The sequence below is a fragment of the Gobio gobio genome (assembly GCF_949357685.1).
Source record: "Gobio gobio genome assembly, chromosome: 15".
In the NCBI taxonomy this organism is placed as follows: Eukaryota; Metazoa; Chordata; class Actinopteri; order Cypriniformes; family Gobionidae; genus Gobio; species Gobio gobio.
In genome coordinates, this window is record NC_137108.1 from 23033012 (window position 1) to 23053399 (window position 20388).

Below are 20388 nucleotides of genomic sequence, written 5' to 3' on the forward strand. Positions count from 1 at the left end.
ATCAAGGTAGTTTTCTTCTATGAGCAAGTAGGAATTAGGTAACTTTTTTTTTTTTTACACTGTATTCATCAACAGATATGAAAACGTGAAACTTTTTTTTTTTTTCTCTCCCAGGCGGGCAGCAAAGCAGAAAAGAGACACAGGCTCAACACAACTGTCTGCACCTAAGAACTCCTGGACTTTAGAGTTGATGGGCTAGTAGTGGTGTGAGCCTTTATAGTAAACCCCCCACCTCCCCCCTGATGATGGGCTCTCTGAACATCTGGAAATGAGCTGGATTCTCCCGTGAGACTAATTTTTGTATGAAAAAAAAAGTGGATACTTTTATAAGTGTGTAATGTGTTGTTGCATAGTGTGTTAATAAAACAAAGAAAAGAGGCCATTGTTTTGTTGTTAATTGCGGAAGACAGAAAATTACAGTATTTTATTGTATTTGTATATTTACAAATAACAGGAATATTTCATTGTAATTCTGTCCTGTAAAATTACAGGAAATTCCTGGCAACTGAGTTGCAGTAAATTTACAGGAAATTATAATAAATTACAGCATTTTACTGTAATAATCACAGTAGTATTGCTGTATAAATACAGTACTTTATTGTATTAAAAAAACAGGAAAAATACTGTATCTTACTTGCTGTAAATTTACGGCAACTAGTTGCCAGGAATTTCCTGTAAAATTACAACAAATTTTTAACAGTGCATATGTATGGACTCTGAGGTGAGGACACATAAAAAAAGTGGTGGGATTGTGTGTCTTGGTGGCGCTATAATAGAACACAACATGAAATTCCCATTGACTACAATGTAGTATTTTTTTAACTCGTCCTAGACCGTTTGTCCGATTTCCACCAAAATGAAATCGTATCATCTTCAGACTGTGCCGACAAAAAGTTATGGATTTTGCATCAATAGATGAAACAATGTTTTTGTTTACCACAGTGACAAAGTTGAGGCATGATGCCAAAATGACTCTTGAGGCTTTATCTCTGCAATGCTTTGACATATTGGCATCAAACTTTGCCTGTGTCATTGTTCCCTTATTTTGACCACACCACATTTATTTCGTAAATGTGCCACCTATTGGTCAAAAGTGATAAACCATTCACTTATATTATCAGTGACTCTATATATTATATTTCAGCCATTTTGCCTAATCTTCTTAAACTGTATAATTGTTCATTGTTGCAGTTGGTCTGACACTCTCAAACTATAATGCATTTTCAGCCTTTTGTCTAAAATCATCTTAAAATGTGATTAATTGCTCATTGCTGCAGTTGATCTGACACTGCCAGCCATTTTGGCATGTCTTGTCTTCTTCTTTGCGCTTGGCCCCGGTATTGCTGCTTGCAGCTATATTTATTATTGTTGTTGTTATTATTACTATTACTGCTGCTGGTGCTGCTACTACTGCCACTATTATTATTATAAATAGTTTTGATATTGAGTCCATATTTATATATTTTTTTCCCTCTCCACAGCATAACTAGAATTTTATTTTTAAATAATAACAAATCACACTAGATTAAACCATTGCTTAAACTTATTACTGTACCTGCATACAATACCTTATCTATATGTAACCTTTGGCTAAAAGTGTTAAAAGAAAAACCAGAGTTATGTCCACCTAGGTTATGTCTTCACCCAGGAAAATAGGATTTAAAAAACCCCAAAAAATAATTAAACCAAAAGAAATTACAATAATGTGAATGACCCTTCTGGTTCGGATGGGATTAGAGACAGAGACGTGACTTTCCAGAATAGTACAAATTTATTTCAGAAAAATGATTTACTTTAAAATGTTAAAAAAAACAAAAACATTTACAGTTTATCAGTTATTAACCCACAGTTAATAAGAGACTAGATTACGTCCACTTTAACAGAAGGGACAAAAACACAGCAAATCAGTGCATAATTCTTAAAGCAAGTGATAAACCAAAAACAAAAGACAACACAATAGGTTACTGTCGTAACCCTGGTTCTCTGAAACATCGAATGGAGAGATCCACCTATGGGAAGGGCATCCATACCTGACCTCTGCAGAAGCATCCAATTGCACCAAGTCTGGTAAGACAGACAGAAGCCCAAGTCAATGCCAGTAAGGCCCCACCCCTTACCTGTGGGCATATAAGACATGCATGCGCTATTCTACATCAGTAAGTATATTCGCTTCTCGTGCGGTAAGCGGGGCAAAGCTGGTGGATCTCTCCACTCGATGTTTCAGAGAATCGGGGTTACGACAGTAACCTATTGTTCTCTTTCATCATCTCGTGTTCGAGATCCACCTATGGAAACAGCTCCCACCAATTGCCAAATACACTCACAGTGAGGTTCTGTTAGCCAGAGAAAGACGGTCACCCCAAGGGGCGGTGCTTGACACGTCTCATAATCATGAACCTGATACACCGACGCACACACGTAACTGCAGTGTACAAGCAGGGCATGAAACGTGTGTGGCACACACAAGAGAAGGCAGGGTTAAGACGACCCCACCCCCAAAACCGAACGTGCTACTGAGGTTCTGGTGACATCCATCCTGTAGTAACGCACAAACGTATGGGGAGAAGCCCAACTGGCAATAGAGCAAATGTCCTGCTGTGATACTCCCCTGAACAGAGCCCAAAAGGCGGCTAAGCCCCTCGTGGAATGAGCTCTGATGTCGCCTGGGGGCTGCACTTCCGATTCGTATGCCAAAATTATAGCGTCCACAAGCCAATGTGAGAGGCGTTGTGGGGAGGTGCCCATGAAACAAAGAGCTGGTCACTCTTCCAGAAAGCACTGGTCCTAGCCAAATGCGTCTGTAACGCACAGACTGGACACAGGGCATTTAACCTTTGATCCTCTGTGAAGGAAAAGGGGGGAGGGTGAAAGCGGACAGCTCCAACACCTCCGATGTGAACGCAGGGAAACATTTCGACATGAAGGTCGGATTAAGAAAACCTTTTCTCCACCCAGAAATTATTTAGTGCACGTGGGATGGACCGAAAGTGGATGGACCTTAAAAGACAGCAACTTTAGGGAAATATTTCCCAGAGGCTCAAAAGGGAATTGAGACAGAGCCTCCTGCACCACGGAGAGGTCCCATTCAGGGATCGTTCTCCTAATGACTGGCAAAGAGCGACAGGCACCCTTCACAAATCTGCAGATTAGAAGATGCTGCCCAACCTTTGAGCCCTCAAAACCTACATGACAAGCAGAGATAGCTGCCTGATAGAACTTAATAGTGGAAAAAGACATGGAAAGACGTTATCCATAAGGTCTTGGAGGAAACACAAAATATCAGAAACAGAGCACTGATATGATGTGAGACCACACCCATCACACCACTCATCAAACACCTGCCACTTACAGCCATATAAGGACTGCGCATTCTGTATAGTAGCATCCACACGGGAGAAGCCCTAGTGCGCTTAGGGTTGTCCTCTCACGGGCCAGGCCCAGAGAGCCACCCTGTTCGGGTGTGGGTGATAAATCTCCCCGTACGCTTGAGACAATAGGTCTGTGCGGAGGAGGGGGGGGGGGGGGGGGGGGGGGGGGTGCCCCCTCCTCTCACCCTGGTCAGTGTTGGAATTATCAGGCACAGGGGAGGAAAAGCATACAGCAGCACTCTGGGCCATGGGTCGGTCAGTGCATCCACCCAGAGGGACGCCCCCATGTCCTTAGCGAGAAGAACATAGGACAATGGGTGTTGTCGCGAGAGGCGAATAGATCTACAGATGCCTGTCCGAATCTCATCCATATCATGCCCATTGAGGGTGCAGGCACCAATCCCGTATAACGGGTTCCCCCTCGTTAGAAGGTCTTAGCCTCTGTTCAGAATGCCCGGAACATGAGTCGCACATAACGACAGGAAAAATCGCCTGCTCCATACCAAAAGCTTGTAAGCTAGAGCATGGAGTTTTGACGAGCGCAGGCTGCCTTGACGGTTGATATATGCCACTGCCGTGGTATTGTCGCAGCGTACGAGCACATGATGTCCCTGCAGACGAGGCAGAAAATAATTCTGAGCTTTCCAAATCGTCAGAAGCTCTAAATAATTTATGTGCTCTGAACGTAGTTTGCTCGGCCACAAACCGTTCACAGTTCTGCCCTCTTGGGTGGCACCCCAGCCTGTTAAGGACGCATCCGTCCTCACAACTTTCCGCAACATAACCATGCCCAGAGGGGTACCCTGTGCGTAAAAGTCTGCACTCTTCCAGTGGCGCAAAGCTGCGGCGCAGGTGCGTGTTAATGTTACAGAGCGGCAAAGACAGCGTAACAGGCTGAAATGTAGTGACAAAACCCATTTCATGAAAGCCCTCATCCTCAGGAGTCCTGGTGGCAAAACCTGGATAGATGAAGCCATAAGACCCTGCAGTCTGAGGCATGTGTGATATTGCACCTCTTTGAACTGCGACAGACAGTTCATCAGAGAGAGAGAGCGCTCTTGAGAGAGACGCGCTCGCATGGAGACTGAGTTCAGCTCCAGGCCCAAGAAGATCACTCTCTGACTGGGTGTAAAATTGCTTTTGTTCACATTCACCCTGAACCCGAGAGATGTGATGTGCACGAGCACACGGCAGGTGTCGAGAGAACGCCCATGAAATGTGGGGGTTTCATCATCGATAGCCCTCCATTATTGTGCACATCCCCCATTCGGGTGCCGCTGCAGTTTACCCCGCTGACACATAGCTCGCGAGTGTACCCACTCGAGCCGTGCCGGCTTCGTGCATGCCCAGCTGGCTTATTTGTTATGCAATAACTAGGAAACTAGGGATGGCATGCAGGGGTTCAGAGAGATGTCCACCCTTTGCAGAGAAAAGTGCTTTCCCTGCAGAGAGAGGATATCTCTTTGTAACAAATTCATTTGATTTGTTTGATTTAATGTGTTTTGTGTTTTTTGTGTGTTTTGTTTGGGGTCGAAGCCTTTATTAACTGAGGGAGGGGAACACAGTATGTGCAGTGTGGTGACACTGCTTTTGCACTTTACCTCACAACAGACCCCCTGAACGTGGGGGGGAAACACACAACGTCCACTGAACACGTGCAGCCACGGGAGGGGGGCACCCTCCAGAAGAGACTTTTGGACAGGGGCTCTGGGGCAGGAAGAGAGTCCAAAGAGCTTGCCGCTCGTGAACGTGAACCCGAAGCCCCCATTGGTGAACATCAGGCAGGCCGCTTGCGTTTCGAGTTGTGGGGGTAGAGTTCGGGGGTTTTCCCGCTGCGGCAGGAGTAGATTTTCCCCAGGGCTTAGCAGAGGGTTGGTTTGCTTTGCCGTGGCGGGGGTGGTTGCAGGGCCTTTCCTTGGCCTGATGAAAGTTACGTCCCAGGGCCGGGGGATTAGGCAAATGCGCAGGGGGCGCCTGGTGTGGGGGCGCCTTCTTGGGAAGGCACAACTTGAAAGCCTCGTCCTCCTTGTCGTCACATCGTTGTTGCATTAGTGCGACAGTGGGGCCAAAGAGAGCCCAGCCAGGTTCTACTGGGGCGCTCGCAATGCGTCTCTTCTCACTATCCGGGAGGCCCGACATGTTAAGCCAGAGCATGCGCTCTCCTTCCACAGAAAGCGCCATGGAGCGCACCCAGGTTTAGACGGCCTGGCAAGGGTTACGGAGGACGAGGTCATCAACTGTGATGATCTCCTTCTACAGAGAGGGAGATCCCTTGTCCAGCTGTTGGCCCAGGTCATCCAAAATATACGCCTGGTAAGCGGAGAGGAGGGAGGAGACATTCAGGACCCTAACAGCCAAAGTCAAGGATTTATAAGCAGCCTGGTGCACTGAGGCAGAAAAATGGTCCATCTTGTTAGGAATGACTGGCTTAGGGGGAGCGAGCAGCCCTCCCAGGACTAGGTTGAGGTGCCTGGCGATCGAGGGCTCGATAGCGGGCGGGTCGCCCATACTGAGAGCCGCCATATCCTTTACCTCTAGACCCGCGAGACCATGTTTTAAATCGAGCAGGTCGCTGCAGTAGTGCCTCATGTGCTTCGCGCACGCTGGAAGGATGGGAAAGAGTTGTTTCCTTGGGCCGGGAGAAGCTCCCAGCACTTTCCCTTCATAAATCTCCCTTTCCTGGTCGGTGGTGCACTGTGGAGCCGGCCACTCAATGTTGAGATGAGCGGCTGCTCGCTCAAACACTTCCAGGAGGATAGACTGAGGCAAGGCTGCGGGGGCGTTGGCCTGGGGAATGCCAGAGGGCGGAATGGCCTCCTCGTCCTCTGAGACCCCGAGAAGGCCCGCGTCGTCATAGTCACCGGACCCGGCCCGATCGTCGGCGAGCGGGGGGTTGCCTGCGAAGATGTCCTCTTCGGGGGAACTCAGGATTGGGCTGGTCAGCCCAGATGAGAGAAGTGTGCCCCGGGAGGTCCCCGGGGGCATGCTGTCATCACCGTGTCCTACATCCAAGTCAGAAAAGTCGAGCTCTACACAATGGTAGCAGCAACTTTAAGGCAGCGTCGCAAGAGTTTTTTTAGGCAGGACCAGGCAGTGACTGCAATTCTCCGGGTTCTCCCAGGCCTCTTCCGCGTACTTGAGGCCCAAGCAAACCACGCAGAACGGGTGAAGGTCCTTAGCGGCAATAAGAACACCACACGCAGCCGGGCAGGCTCGGGATAAGCTGTTGCCAGAAGAAGCAGAATTAGTGAGCGACATACCGGCGAAAAACTCAGAAAAATCCGTGGCAGGCAGCCGTGGGAACAGGAAAGAAGATGCGAGAGCGCAGGTGGCTCAGAGTTTTACACAGTAAAGCTGGCAGAATAGAACTGTCACGCCTGGTGGAGGCTGATCTGGCAATTTGTCCTCCTGCAGACAAGTAAAGTAAGCAACTGAGCTGTGTCAGTGCAGAGATCGCAAGAAGCGAATGCCAACTGATGTATAGTAGCACGTGCAGGTCTTATATGCCCACAGGTAAGGGGTGGGGCCTTACCGGGCATTGGCTGCACGCTTCTGTCTGTCTTGCTAGACTTGGTGCAATTGGATGCTTCTGCAGAGGTCAGGTATGAATCACAGCCCATCAGGTAATCTTATGTGGATATATATGGTAACAGGCACTTGTACAAACAAACTAAAAAGAAAAAGGGAAAAAAAGTACAAAGCCAGCCAAGATACCATAGATAATTCACAATTAATATTTAAAAATCGTCCAAGCTGCTTCACTGAACAAGAATACAAAGCATGTTAGTTTAATATACTTGACAAAAGACAAAAATGTCCAAGTGCTTACTCAGATATATCATACAAAATCAATTAGGCAGAATAATCTTTAAAAACACTGTAAATCAGCGGTTCAAAAGCTGCGACGTCCACACAGTCGTACCTCAAGACCTCGTACCTCAAATATGGCATGGGTATATGAGACAACAGCTAGCGTTCTTAGGCCGCACCTGAAAAACAAACAAAAAAAAACAAATAGTGAAACCGTTAAAAAGAACCCCCCCCCCCCCCCTCCCCCTACCTGCACTCGGCACTTCACGCACACACATCCCTAATTACAAACACATATTTAGACTGTGATCTGAGACTGGAAAAAAAGCAATAAAGCAGCGACGCACCAAGGGAAAGCAACAAGAAATATAAGCCGAAAGACCTTTTCTGCCCACATAACATGCAGGAGAAGAATCTAACGGCAAACTTGCTTTTTATAAAGCCACTAACAGATGTGATCAATGTCAGGACACCGCTCCACGCTAGTGGGCGTATCTTCCCATTTGAGATACACAACCATTGAAATGGAAACATAATTTAAAAAAAAAACGAAATAAATAGTCTCTCTAAATATTTTTCTCTCCCTCTGTTATTGTTTATATGAATGATGTGTTATGTATATAGTGAATGATGATCCATTATTGATATGATGTTGTAAATTAAAAATTAAAAATATTCCCATTGTAAATGCCATTCAAAGTGTCAAAATATTTTCTCTTTCCATCTTCACATTTGCAGTGTAATGGATTTGCAGGCAATGGAGGCAGGTTCTGGGCCTCTAAATGAGGGAATCGTCTCTATCGGTAACATCTGCAAATCCCTCTTGGATGCAAATGTAGATCTCAACACTGACACGTGCTCCAATTACAAACAAATCAGGGAACATATTGAGCACGCTGAGCAGTGCCTGAAAAAATCAAAGAAAATGAGTGAAGAAAAACTGGAATGTTTGGATGAATGCATGGAGCAACTTACTAAAGAAAAAGAAACTTTTGAGCAACAGAACAAAGAGAAACGCATGGCAAGGGATAAATTACTCATCGAGAAGAAATCTGCTGAAGAATCATTAAAGAATTCTAAAGCAGCTTTGGAGCAGGCTGAAAAAATCGTAGCATTAAGAAAAGATGAAATAAAAAGAGAGACAGATAGGAAGAACACGGGTGAAGATGTAGCATTTGCAGGGGCGGTAATGTTTGCAATACCAATTGTCGGATGGATTGCTGGTGAGAAATCCTCTCTGATTCACTACTATATTATCATCTCAACAAGTACAACTAACCAGAATTTGTGGCTGATATGATTTCTTGCTTTCCTTTAGGTCCAATAATGATGGCTAAGGGAGAACGTGTATCCAATGATGCCTCAAAGGCTATCAGGGATGCTGAAGATGAGCTACAAAGAAATGAGTCCCAAGTGATTGAGAACAGCAGAAAGGTGTCTGAATACCAATCGAGGATCTCTACCATACAGAATGAGATTAAAGACACTGATAAGCTGCTGGATAAAATTCAGAGGGAGATTGAAGAGCTGAAGCAGCATCCAAAGGTCACAGCTGATTTTCAGGAAATAGTCAGGAGAGATGTGAACCTTCTAGGTGTTTTCAGTGGAAGAGTCACTGTACTGGAGAGGCAAACTCGACATTTCATCCTTTGTGGGCCTGTGATAAAGTGCATGGAAGATGTGATGAAGGCAGCAGGAAATTTTGCAAAGAATCGGCTCCTTAATAGGCAGGGTGTACCAGACTTCATGAATGCTTTGAGGGAGAATGTTGGAGGACTACTAGCTTTATGCAAATCACCCAAAAATTCTGAATATGATAGCTATTACTGATCACTGCATATATAAACCACCTTACATATGCAAGCAGGGCAAGAAACAAATAATGACAATGAGGCATAAGACTTTGAAATGCAAAATGTGATATTCTCAGTAAAAGCAATTTACTGCAATAACAACAAAAGGTATCAAAGTTAAGACTTTTTGTATCTTAAATTGTAATGATAATAATAATAATCAGAACATTTATCTATAAACAACAATTACCGTTTATATTGATTAACATTTTAAGTTATACTTTATGCATAAAAAAAATAAATAAATAAAGAATACAATTTTTAATATCTCTATATAAATATGGATATTGCTGGCAAAATATAATCAAGTATTAAAACGTTTGTAGTGGTCGCTCTTGTGGGTGTAGGAAGGAAGAAGACGGGGTCGGCGTACTGGGACTCGTGAGTACTCTCTTTTATTCTTGTTGCTCAATAAACAAACAGTGTGCACATCGCACAACATAAACTTGAATATAAACTCTCTTTTTTCGTATCACTCGTCGGTTTGGGCAGTTCCTCTCTGCGTGCAGTCGTCCCTCGAGTCCCAGTCGTGCGTGTCTCTCTCTCCCTCTCTCTCGTCCCGGAGCGGCTTTTATGCGGTCTCTCCACGCCAATTACTGCAATGAGACACAGGTGTTTGTGATCTGCACTTGACCTACTTACTCACCGCTCGGTTCCGCCCTCTCTCTCCCGCTGCAGACCTCGCGAAACCACGCCCCCTCTGCCACATACCGCCCAACTCAGGCCCCCCCCTCCTGGAGAAGTCAGCCACCACCATCTGTGCACCCGGCCTGTGGATCACCTTGAACTTAAAAGGCTGTAAAGCTAGATGCCAACGGGTGATCCGCGCGTTGGTATCCTTCATGCGGTGGAGCCACTGCAAGGGGGCGTGGTCTGAACAGAGGGTGAACTCCCGCCCCAGGAGGTAATAGCGAAGGGTGAGAACGGCCCACCTGATGGCCAAACATTCCTTCTCTATGGTGCTGTACATAGTCTCTCTCTTAGAGAGCTTACGACTAATGTACAGCACCGGCCGCTCTTCACCCTCCACCTACTGGGACAGGACCGCGCCCAGCCCCCTGTCCGAGGCGTCAGTCTGCAGAGAAAAAGGGAGAGAAAAGTTAGGAGCCTGAAGGAGCGGCCCACCAAACAGAGCAGCCTTTATCTGGGTGAAGGCCTCCTGGCACCGCTCCGTCCACTGAACCGTATCTGGTACCTCTTTTTTAGTCAGATCAGTCAGCGGGCTAGCGAGGTCCGAATAATTAGGCACAAACCTTCTATAATATCCCGCTAGCCCCAGGAACTGTCTGACCTCCTTTTTGGTCTTAGGTCTTGGACAGGTCGCAACTGCTGCGGTCTTATCAATTTGGGGAGGCATCTGACCATGACCTAAGTGGAAGCCCAGATACCTTACCTCCACCTGCCCAACCGCACACTTCTTTGGGTTGGCCGTGAGCCCCGCCCTTCTCAGCGACTTCAGGACAGCACGCAGGTGCTGCATATGCCGCTGCCAGTCTGCGCTGTAGATGATTATGTCATCGAGATACACAGCGGCATACGCAGCATGCGGCTGGAGAATTCTGTCCATCAGACGCTGGAAGGTGGCGGGAGCCCCGAACAAGCCGAAAGGAAGGGTGACAAATTGGTGCAATCCAAACGGCGTGGTGAAGGCGTTTTTTTCTTTAGTCATTGGAGATAAGGGGATCTGCCAATAACCCTTAGTTAAGTCCAGTGTCGAGTAAAATCGAGCGGTCCCTAGCCGATCAAGCAGTTTGTCAACCCTTGGCATTGGATACGCATCAAACTTCGACACCGCGTTTACCTTTCGGTAGTCCACACAGAACCGGACCGAGCCGTCAGGTTTTGGAACCACAACTATCGGGCTGGCCCAGTCACTGCTGGACTCTTCTATTACCCCCATCTCTAACATGGCCTCTAATTCAGACTGAACTACTTTTTTCTTGTGTTCAGGTAACCGGTAGGGCCGACTGCGAACCACCACGCCCGGCTCGGTCTCAATGTGGTGCTGAATGAGGTCAGTGAGACCAGGTAGGGGCGAAAACACGTCGGCAAACTCGGCCTGTAATGTCTTTACGTCAGTGAGATGGGACGGCGAGAGGGTACCCCCCCCCCCCCCCCCCCCGGGGCCAGAGCGAGAGATTGGGACTTTTGCACCGCCTCTGGCCCGAGATCCTCCTCTCCGCTCACCACCCTCGCCAACATCACTGACTCCACCTCTGACCACTTTTTTAGCAGGTTGAGGTGGTATATTTGACGTGTCCCGCCCCTATCTGAACGCACGACCTCATAGTTGAGGTCCCCAACTCGGCGTGTGACCTCAAAGGGCCCTTGCCACTTTGCGAGCAATTTAGAGCTAGAAGTAGGGAGTACCACAAGCACTTTATCTCCCGGTGCAAATTGACATAACCTAGCCCCTCTGTTGTACAGCTGTTTTTGTCTGTCCTGAGCCTGTAACAAATTCTCCATTGATAGCCGTCCCAAAGTGTGGAGTTTTGTTCTCAGGTCCAGGACATACTGAATTTCATTTTTACTCACTGACAGTCCGTCCTCCCAAGTCTCCCTAAGGACATCCAGCACCCCCCGAGGCTGGCGCCCATAGAGAAGCTAGAAGGTGGAAAACCCCGTGGAGGCTTGCGGGACCTCGCGAACAGCAAACAACAGAGGTTCTAGCCACTTATCCCAATTTTTGGCGTCCTTGTGAACGAACTTCCGAATCATGGTTTTCAACGTGCGATTAAAACGTTCCACCAGCCCGTCTGTTTGTGGGTGATAGACGCTGGTGCGAACGGATTTAATGCCCAACAACTCGTAAAGTTCGCGGACCGTCCGTGACATGAACGCCGTGCCTTGATCGGTGAGAATCTCTTTCGGGATTCCCACCCGGGAGATTAAAGAAAACAGCGCGCTCGCGACACTTTTCGCCGAAACAGTGCGGAGCGGAACTGCTTCCGGGTATCGCGTTGCATAATCCACTAGGACTAATGCAAAGCGATGCCCCCGTGCTGACCGTTCTAATGGCCCGATGAGGTCCATACCAATTCGTTCGAAGGGGACCTGCATCAGTGGAAGTGGGCACAATGGTGCTTTTGGGGTGGCCGGTGGATTCACCAACTGACATTCACGACACGACGCACACCACTTGCGTACATTCTCGTGAATGCCCGGCCAGAAGAACCGGGCCATGAGACGGTTTAATGTAGCTGTCTGCCCTAAATGCCCGGCCATCGGGTTAGAATGAGCCGCCTGGAAAAGCATTTCCCGGCGGCTTTTAGGAATTAATAACTGGGTTGTATCCTGCTTTGACTGGGTGTCTTGGGTCACCCGATACAACCTATCTTTTATAATCGCAAAATACGGAAAGGAGAGTGGTGGTCCAGGATGGAGGAGGTGGCCGTCGATGGAACGGACCTGACTAAACGCATTTGAGCGTGTCATCCTGGGACTGTTCCAGGGGAAAGTCATCGCCGTCTGTGAGCACCGGTGTCTCCAGCTCGCTCGTTTCCCCTGAAACCGCCGCCAGAGGTCCCGGTTCCGCCTCGCCCATCTGAGCAACCGCCAACTTCCTTTCCGAGCGTTTTCCCCAAGAAGCATCCGCACATAAATGTCCCAATAAATTGTTAAATGCTGGCCAATTGGTTCCCAGAATTAGCGGATGTCGGAGGTGCGGGTTAACTGCAACCTCCACACTATGCGTTTGCCCCCTAAACTGAATAGAGACGGGCACCAACAGATAGTTCACCACTTCCCCGTGCACACACCTCACCGTAACCACACGGCTGTTACCCAATGCCATAGGCTGAATCAGGCTTTGGTGAATAGAGGTCTGGTTACAACCGGAATCCACCAAGGCCTGATAAGTACCCCCCTTGATACTCACAGGTATAAGGCACAGTCCAGCTTGATCAAGGGCGGCTTGCGGAGCGTCGGGGACCCGGACCAGCGTTCCGACCTCCATGACCAGACAGCTGTCAATAAAATGTTCTGGATCCCCGCAGCGCCAACAAGCCGACCCAGACCTTCCCGCTGCCCTAGTGGCCGGAAGTAGGTCAGCAGGTTGGCGTGGAGAGAGCGCGGGGGTGGAGGAAGACAGGTAAGGATCCGGCAGCACAGCGCCTCCCCTCGGCGCCTGCCGGGGAGGTGCAGGTGGGTCACTGGCTCCGCCCATCCTCCATCGTGGGGCCGGCCTGGGTGTCAAGCCGCCGCGGGACCTAGGGAAGGGGACAGGCTTGGAGACAGAGGGGGCGGGGGAAGAAGAGGGTAGAGAGAGAGAGAAGCAGATGGAAGGGGTTCTCCGACCCCGTGGCACGCCACCATCTGATCCTCCGCCAACTGGATGGCCTTGCTCAGCGACGTCGGGCGGTGGCACTGGACCCACTGCGCGGTCTTTCAAGGAAGCCGCGCGACGAACTGCTCCAGTACCACCCGATCGATAATGACCTCGACGACGCTTCTGTCGGCCATCAGCCACTTGCGGCAGGAGTCCCGGAGCTGGTGCGCATAGGCGAAGGGTCGGCCGGAGTCATCCAGGGTCAGGGTGCGGAACCGCTGCCGATGTTGTTCTGGGCTCCGGCCAACCCGCTGTAAAATCGCGCGCTTGAGATCGTCGTAAGCCAGGAGATTCTGGACTGGCAGCTGGTGGGCGGCTACCTGCGCCTCCCCAGACAACAGCGGCAGGAGCCGCATCGGCCAGTCCGCCTTGGGCCATCCCCGGGACTCGGCGGACCTCTCAAAGAGGTCGAGGAATGCCTCCGGATCATCCTCCGGGCCCATCTTCGAGAGGTGCAGGGCGGCGGCCGAGTCGGTGGTGTGAGGGGGGACGGCCCGAATCTCCCGGCCAATCCAGCTCCGGAACAGCTCCCGGTCTTCATGCTGGGCGTGAAGGAGAGCTTCAAAGTGCTTCTGTTGCTCCTCCCTCACCACCAGCAGGTTTTGGTGTTGCTCCTGGTGAAGACCGGCGAGCGAGGTGACGAGGTCCGCAAGCGGTGTCTTTGGCGGGGTCTGCATGGCGGCGGCGATCTTCTCCCTTCCCGGGTTTCGGCACCAGTGTAGTGGTCGCTCTTGTGGGTGTAGGAAGGAAGAAGATGGGGTCGGCGTACTGGAACTCGTGAGTACTCTCTTTTATTCTTGTTGCTCAATAAACAAACAGTGTGCACATCGCACAACATAAACTTGAATATAAACTCTCTTTTTTCGTATCACTCGTCGGTTTGGGCAGTTCCTCTCTGAGTGCAGTCGTCCCTCGAGTCCCAGTTGTGCGTGTCTCTCTCTCCCTCTCTCTCGTCCCGGAGTGGCTTTTATGCGGTCTCTCCACGCCAATTACTGCAATGAGACACAGGTGTTTGTGATCTGCACTTGACCTACTTACACACCGCTCGGTTCCTCCCTCTCTCTCCCGCTGCAGACCTCGCGAAACCACGGCCCCTCCGCCACAACGTTAAAATACAGTACAATTGCTGGAAAAAAAGAAAATTATTCAAAAAAATTGGGGGCATTTTACAGAGTGATGAATTGTTGAGAAATATATGCCTTTTTTTTTTATTACACCCTTAGGGGACAAATTAGTACATATCTATTTACCACCCACTCGTGAAAGCTCCTGGTCAGGGGTTAAACCTTAAGGTTCCTCTAAATGTCACCATTGTAATCATTGTGATAATGTTGTGCAAGATAAAACGTTTTTAGATGTAAAAACAAACAAGATCTATTCTATTTAACATCCTCAATTTGGTGTTTTATATTGGGAGAACAAAAAGACGATTACTGGATCGATTGGCTTAATATAAATATGCCTTCAGGAGGGATAATGAAGAATATCCCATGGCAAAACATTTAAAATGAATACATAATAGTAATCCATCTACCCTTAGAATACTAGATATTGATCAGGTGAATATTACTATTAGGAAAGGGAATAGAGAATGTTAACTGAATCAAAGAGAGACGTTTAAACTAAAGGCTAATATTATCCAGGATTAAATGAGTGACTTGGATTTACTCCTTTTTATAATTTCTTTTACATTAATATTTGAAGTGGGGTTTTTGAGTATGGAAAATAACTGTATTGGTGCATAGTAAATGCTGTAAAGAGATGTTGGTCACATGACAACTTTTAACTAATCAGATGACAATGAATGATACTGCTTTGTTGCTCAGTTTGTTGTATTGCAAGAAACGCATTGGAGAGTTTTGGGAATTTTTTGTAGCCATCTGATAATAAAGGCTTTTTAATTTGAATGCCATGGTTTCTAAAGTTTTCTTGAATGGACTAATAAAACGTTTACCCTCAATCATCCTTCGTATAGCACAAAGGTATCAGGTGTGATCCCATTTAAAAAAAAATTGTTATATCACCATCTTCATCTATCAATTTATGCCTTTTTTGTGAAGTTTGGGGTATTTATGAATTTATTTATCCAGCATCATCTGAACATTAAAATTAGAAAAGTAAAGACTTGACAACTTCAGTGCACAGTAGCTTTATTTGATTAATGGTCTTTCATGTTTTTTCAATGTTTTTTCTTCATTGTATTAATACTTCTGTAACATATGCCCTTGTTCATATTCTGAGTGGTATTTAAAACATTGATAATACCAATATTATTATAGTATAATATATAACAATAATAATGTATCACCACTACTGCTAATAATACATAATCATCATATCATATCATCATGATATAAAAAAGAGTAATAACTTGATTATTTCAAGTAAATATATATTTTTTTATGACAGGCAGTATAACATAGTAAATCACTGTGAATAATAATACATGTGACCAGCAGATGGAGACAGACATTACCGTTTTTACACTGAACAATTCATTTGTAAAGTATCAATGATGTTTTAACATGCAGTTACAAGTTTGTCAGCTACTGTAAAAAAAGGTTAAAAAAAAGGTAATTAAAAAAATAATAATAATTTTTAATGTTACAATTATTCATTCATTTAATTTACAATTTATTTAAAATAGTACATTGTACTATGCATGGTATACAGTAAGAACAACAGTGTAACAAAGTAAGGCTTAAAAAAAGTCTGTAATGCCTCTTGGTGTGGATCATCATTTGTAAAATCCACCTTTTTCAGAAATACATTGATACATGACCCAGATAACACATACAGTATGTTTTCACAAAACAATACACACACACACACACACACACACACACACACACACACACACACACACACACACACACACACACACAGAGATAGAAAGGCAGTGGGTTTTCTCAATCACGCAAGTTGTTAACAATGTTATATACCCATACTATATCTATATTTGCTGATGCAATTGGACCTGTTGTCATTTTAACGACAGCAAATGGCAATGAAGAAAATGTAGTTTATATATATTTATATAATTACAAACATTTATTAATGGGCTTAGGTTTAAAAGTTAATAAGCTGTGTAATAATATTAATTCAAACTTAAATTCAAAATTTAACTCTAACAGTCCTTTGAAAAATAGTAAATAAACTGTTTTTAATAAATACACATGAATGCAGAAGCAAATGTCTCTTGTGCGTTCTAAAATCACACAGGAAATAGCCAAGTGTTTCCTGTAGCAGTGAACCCAATGAATTTCCTGTGACATTCCTACATGATTAAGCAAACAGTGATGGAGAAAAAGAAGGATGAAGCAGCAGGGAGTCTGACATGGTCAAAGAGAACGAAACTGTAAAATTTCACATCATATTGTTTCACTGCTTATTTACACTGTGACTCTTTTTAAAACAACTTCTGCATAATCATTAACCAACACTAAATTAGCTTCTGCCCTCTCTCTTCTGGCCATCATTCTTCTCTTTTTCATTAATAAACGGAGGATAAAGATCACGGCAACCAGACTAAAACTGGTAAGCAGCAGTACCAATCCAAGAGCCAGAAGGTGTGACGGACCACTGTACACCGAAAGATCCCATAAGCCCAATGACACAATACTCAAACCAACCAGAGTGCCACAAACCCCGAAGGCCAACATACAGGATCCACAGGACAGCTCCGCTCCCCCCGTCACCACCGTGACCCCTGCCACAGAAACCAACCCATTTGGGAACGTTACAGTTTGAGACTTTGGATCATAATTCACGGTTTGGGTCGGGTTAGACTGGGCTGAAAGGTCCATGGATGTTGCCATCATTAATGTGCTCCACAAAAGTATCTTTCCGAAGATGTCTGCCTCTTCTGTTGATGTGTGATTTTAATAAACTTCTTAAATATTGATGATCTTAACACAATAAATATTTTAGGAAGCAGTTGTCCACCCAGGCTGTGCTTCGTCTGTGGTTGTCCTTATATTTCCTCATAGGGTTGTGCCAGTCATTTCTATACTCCCTAGAAATGATACAAAATCACAAAATACATCAGCTTAATAGCCTATGCATAGAAAATGATATTGTGATTATTAACTTATTAAGTTGTATATTATAGAAAGACTACAATTAAGTGAATCAATATCCACGTATGAAAATGCAGAGCATCAGTGTGGCGAGCAGCGAGGCCGAGGGACCGTGAGGGCGGGACGAGGCGGCGCTCATCAGAGAGGATGAGCGCCAGCTGCGAGCCGCAGCGATCTCGGCCCTTGCGGAGGAGTGAGGGAGTATAAAGGAGGAGTGATGACAGTGAGGGACGAGAGAGGACCAGGCCTGGATTTTATGTTGTATTTTATTTTGTGTTCGCTGCAGTCGTCCGTGAGGGGCTGCAGCTTTTTATTTTCATTTGGTGTTTGTTTGTATGTAGGCGGCAGCCGACCGTGAGGGGCTGTCGCCGCCATTTTATTTTGTGTTTATTTAATTAAAAGTTTGTTTATTGTTCGCCGGTTCCCGCCTCCTTCTTCCCGGGCTTCGGCACCACTGTAGTAAATCTCGTTTGTACGGGAAGAAGGAGGCGGGAACCGGCGAACATTAAACAAACTTTTAATCAAAATAAAATGGCGGCGACAGCCCCTCACGGTCGACTGCCGCCTACATACAAACAAACACAATGAAAATAAAAAGCTGCAGCCCCTCACAGTCGACTGCAGCAACACATAACAAAACATAAATAAAACTCAACATAAAATCCAGGCCTGGTCCTCTCTCGTCCCTCACTGTTGTCGCTCCTCCTTTATAGTCCCTCACTCCTCCGCAAGGGCCGAGATCGCTGCGGCGCGCAGCTGGCGCTCATCCTCCCTGATGAGCGCCGCCTCGTCCCGCCCTCACGGTCCCTCGGCCTCGCTGCCCGCCACAATCAGTTTTAGAAATAGTTTTTTAGCTCTCATTGTAAGAATTAAACTTATGTTGTTTTGTTAATGGTCAAAATTAATATTATCATTATCTTGGATAGTTTACAAAATGTGAGCATTAAAGGGATAGTTCACCCAAAAATGAAAATAACCCCATGATTTACTCACCCTCAAGCCACCCATGGTGTAAATTACATTCTTCTTTCAGACTAATACATTCCGAGTTATATTAAAAAACATTTTAATGTTTTTTAATGGGGTGTACGAAAAATATCCATATTTAAAACAGTATAAAGTAACATTTCTAGCTTCCGGCGGACCGCCTTCTGTATTCAACTTACAGAGAAAGTGTAGCGCCTCTCGCAGTTATCCAACGTCATCGTCTTTTTTCGTAAGTTGAATACTTACGGAAGGCGGTCTGACGGATGCTAGATATTTTACTTTATAACGTGTTAAATATGGATATTTTTCTTACACTGTAAAAAAAATTCAGGTCTCCAATTGAAAATGTTCTAGTGTCTGATCACATCTACAGTTTTCAGTGGGCCAAATTTAATTTCTGTGAATTGATGCAATTTAAAGCTACACTATGTAACTTTTCCGTCCACTAGAGGTCGCCTGTTCAAAACAAAGGCGTAGTTTGATGACGCCACGTTTGAGCGCAGAATCTCGGGACATGTGGTCTTCACCTCACAGCCGGTGGGAAACAGTCAGGATAGGACTCGGGCAGAAATCATGTTCATGGATGCGATTATTAACATTACTGTAGTCTGAAGCAGAGCAGGAGCGAGTGTTGTGGAGCTGAGCAAGGCCGCAGGAGCGATTGAAGAGCGGGACCGTTATTATGGCATAGTCGCTGGCGGGACTTTTATTATGACACGGTTGCCGGCGGCACTTCCTCTTCTCCAGTGCTGAGTGTGAGGTAACGCAGCTCTGTTTATCGTATTAGATATATCTGAGTGTGTTGAAAAGGAAGTTATAACGTTCGCTCGGCGGCTGCTATGACACTTGTTCACACTGCAGTGAGAGTAAAGTGTTTCACTGAATAAAACCGGAGACCGAGGGTGACGCAGGTATGACGCAATCGACAGGCGACTCCCTCACACGCATAGCTCACACGTCCCGGCTCCTTGGTTAAAATAGCAATTTTCTCACGATTTACAAATAGTTGAAAACATTTGGGATATTCTAAGTACTCAACTGAACAAAATATATAACACTGGCCTAGTGGTTTCTGGATGTTTTACTGCAAAAATCCTACATAGTTCACCTTTAATTCACAGAAATTCAATTTGGCCAACTAAAAAATGTAGATGTGATCAGTCACTAGAAAATTTTCAATTGGAGACCTGAATTTTTTTTTTTTCAGTGTACACAAACGGATCGATTTACTTCAGAAGGCCTTTATTAACCCCCGGAGCTGTGTGGATTACTATTATAATGGATGGATACACTTTTTTGAGCTTCAATTTTTGGGCTGCCATTTACGGTCATTATATTTATATTACTATTATGCTACCATTACCAGGACATATTTTAATATAACTCCAATTGTATTCGTCTGAAAGAAGAATGTCATATACCGTGTCGAATGTCATCTTCCATGAGCACTTAATCTCATCTTTAAAAAAAAAATTAAATCTATTTTTCTCTTCTCCCTCCCTATTCTAGCTTATGCTAGTAATGTCCAAAACGTAGTATTTCAGGCACTTTTTGTGATTTTTCACCTCTTCATGACGGATCGCTTCCTGTATTCCTCAGTTCGCTTTGGATAAAAGCGTCTGCTAAATGCATAAATGTAAATGTAAATATACACCTATAGTGGCTTGAGGGTGAGTAAATCAGGGGCTAATTTAAATTTTTGGGTGAACTATCCCTTTAAGTGTCATCTAACTTTAATTGGTTTGGGCTCAGTAAGACTGACAGACATTTATAATGTTACAAAAGTTTTCGGTTTCAAATAAATGCAGTTCTTTTAAACTTTCTATTCATCAAAAAATTGTGAATGAAAAATGTATCACGGTTTTCACCAAAATATGAAGCAGCACAACTTAATAATAATAATTGGAAATGTTTCTTGAGCACCAAATCGGCATACAAGAATGATTTCTGAAGGATCATGTGAC

At 45.6% G+C, this 20388-nt stretch overlaps 1 protein-coding gene across 1 annotated transcript; it reads right to left on the minus strand.

The window, feature by feature from the left end:
* Nucleotides 1-16750: 16750 nt before the first annotated feature.
* On the minus strand, nt 16751-17176 carry LOC307139203 (transmembrane protein 100; the record flags this gene model as incomplete). The annotated part of the gene is made up of 1 exon (XM_079838093.1): nt 16751-17176. The coding sequence occupies one exon, from the start codon at nt 17174-17176 to the stop codon at nt 16751-16753; it is 426 nt and encodes a 141-aa protein (XP_079694219.1).
* Between the last annotated feature and the right edge of the window lie 3212 nt (nt 17177-20388).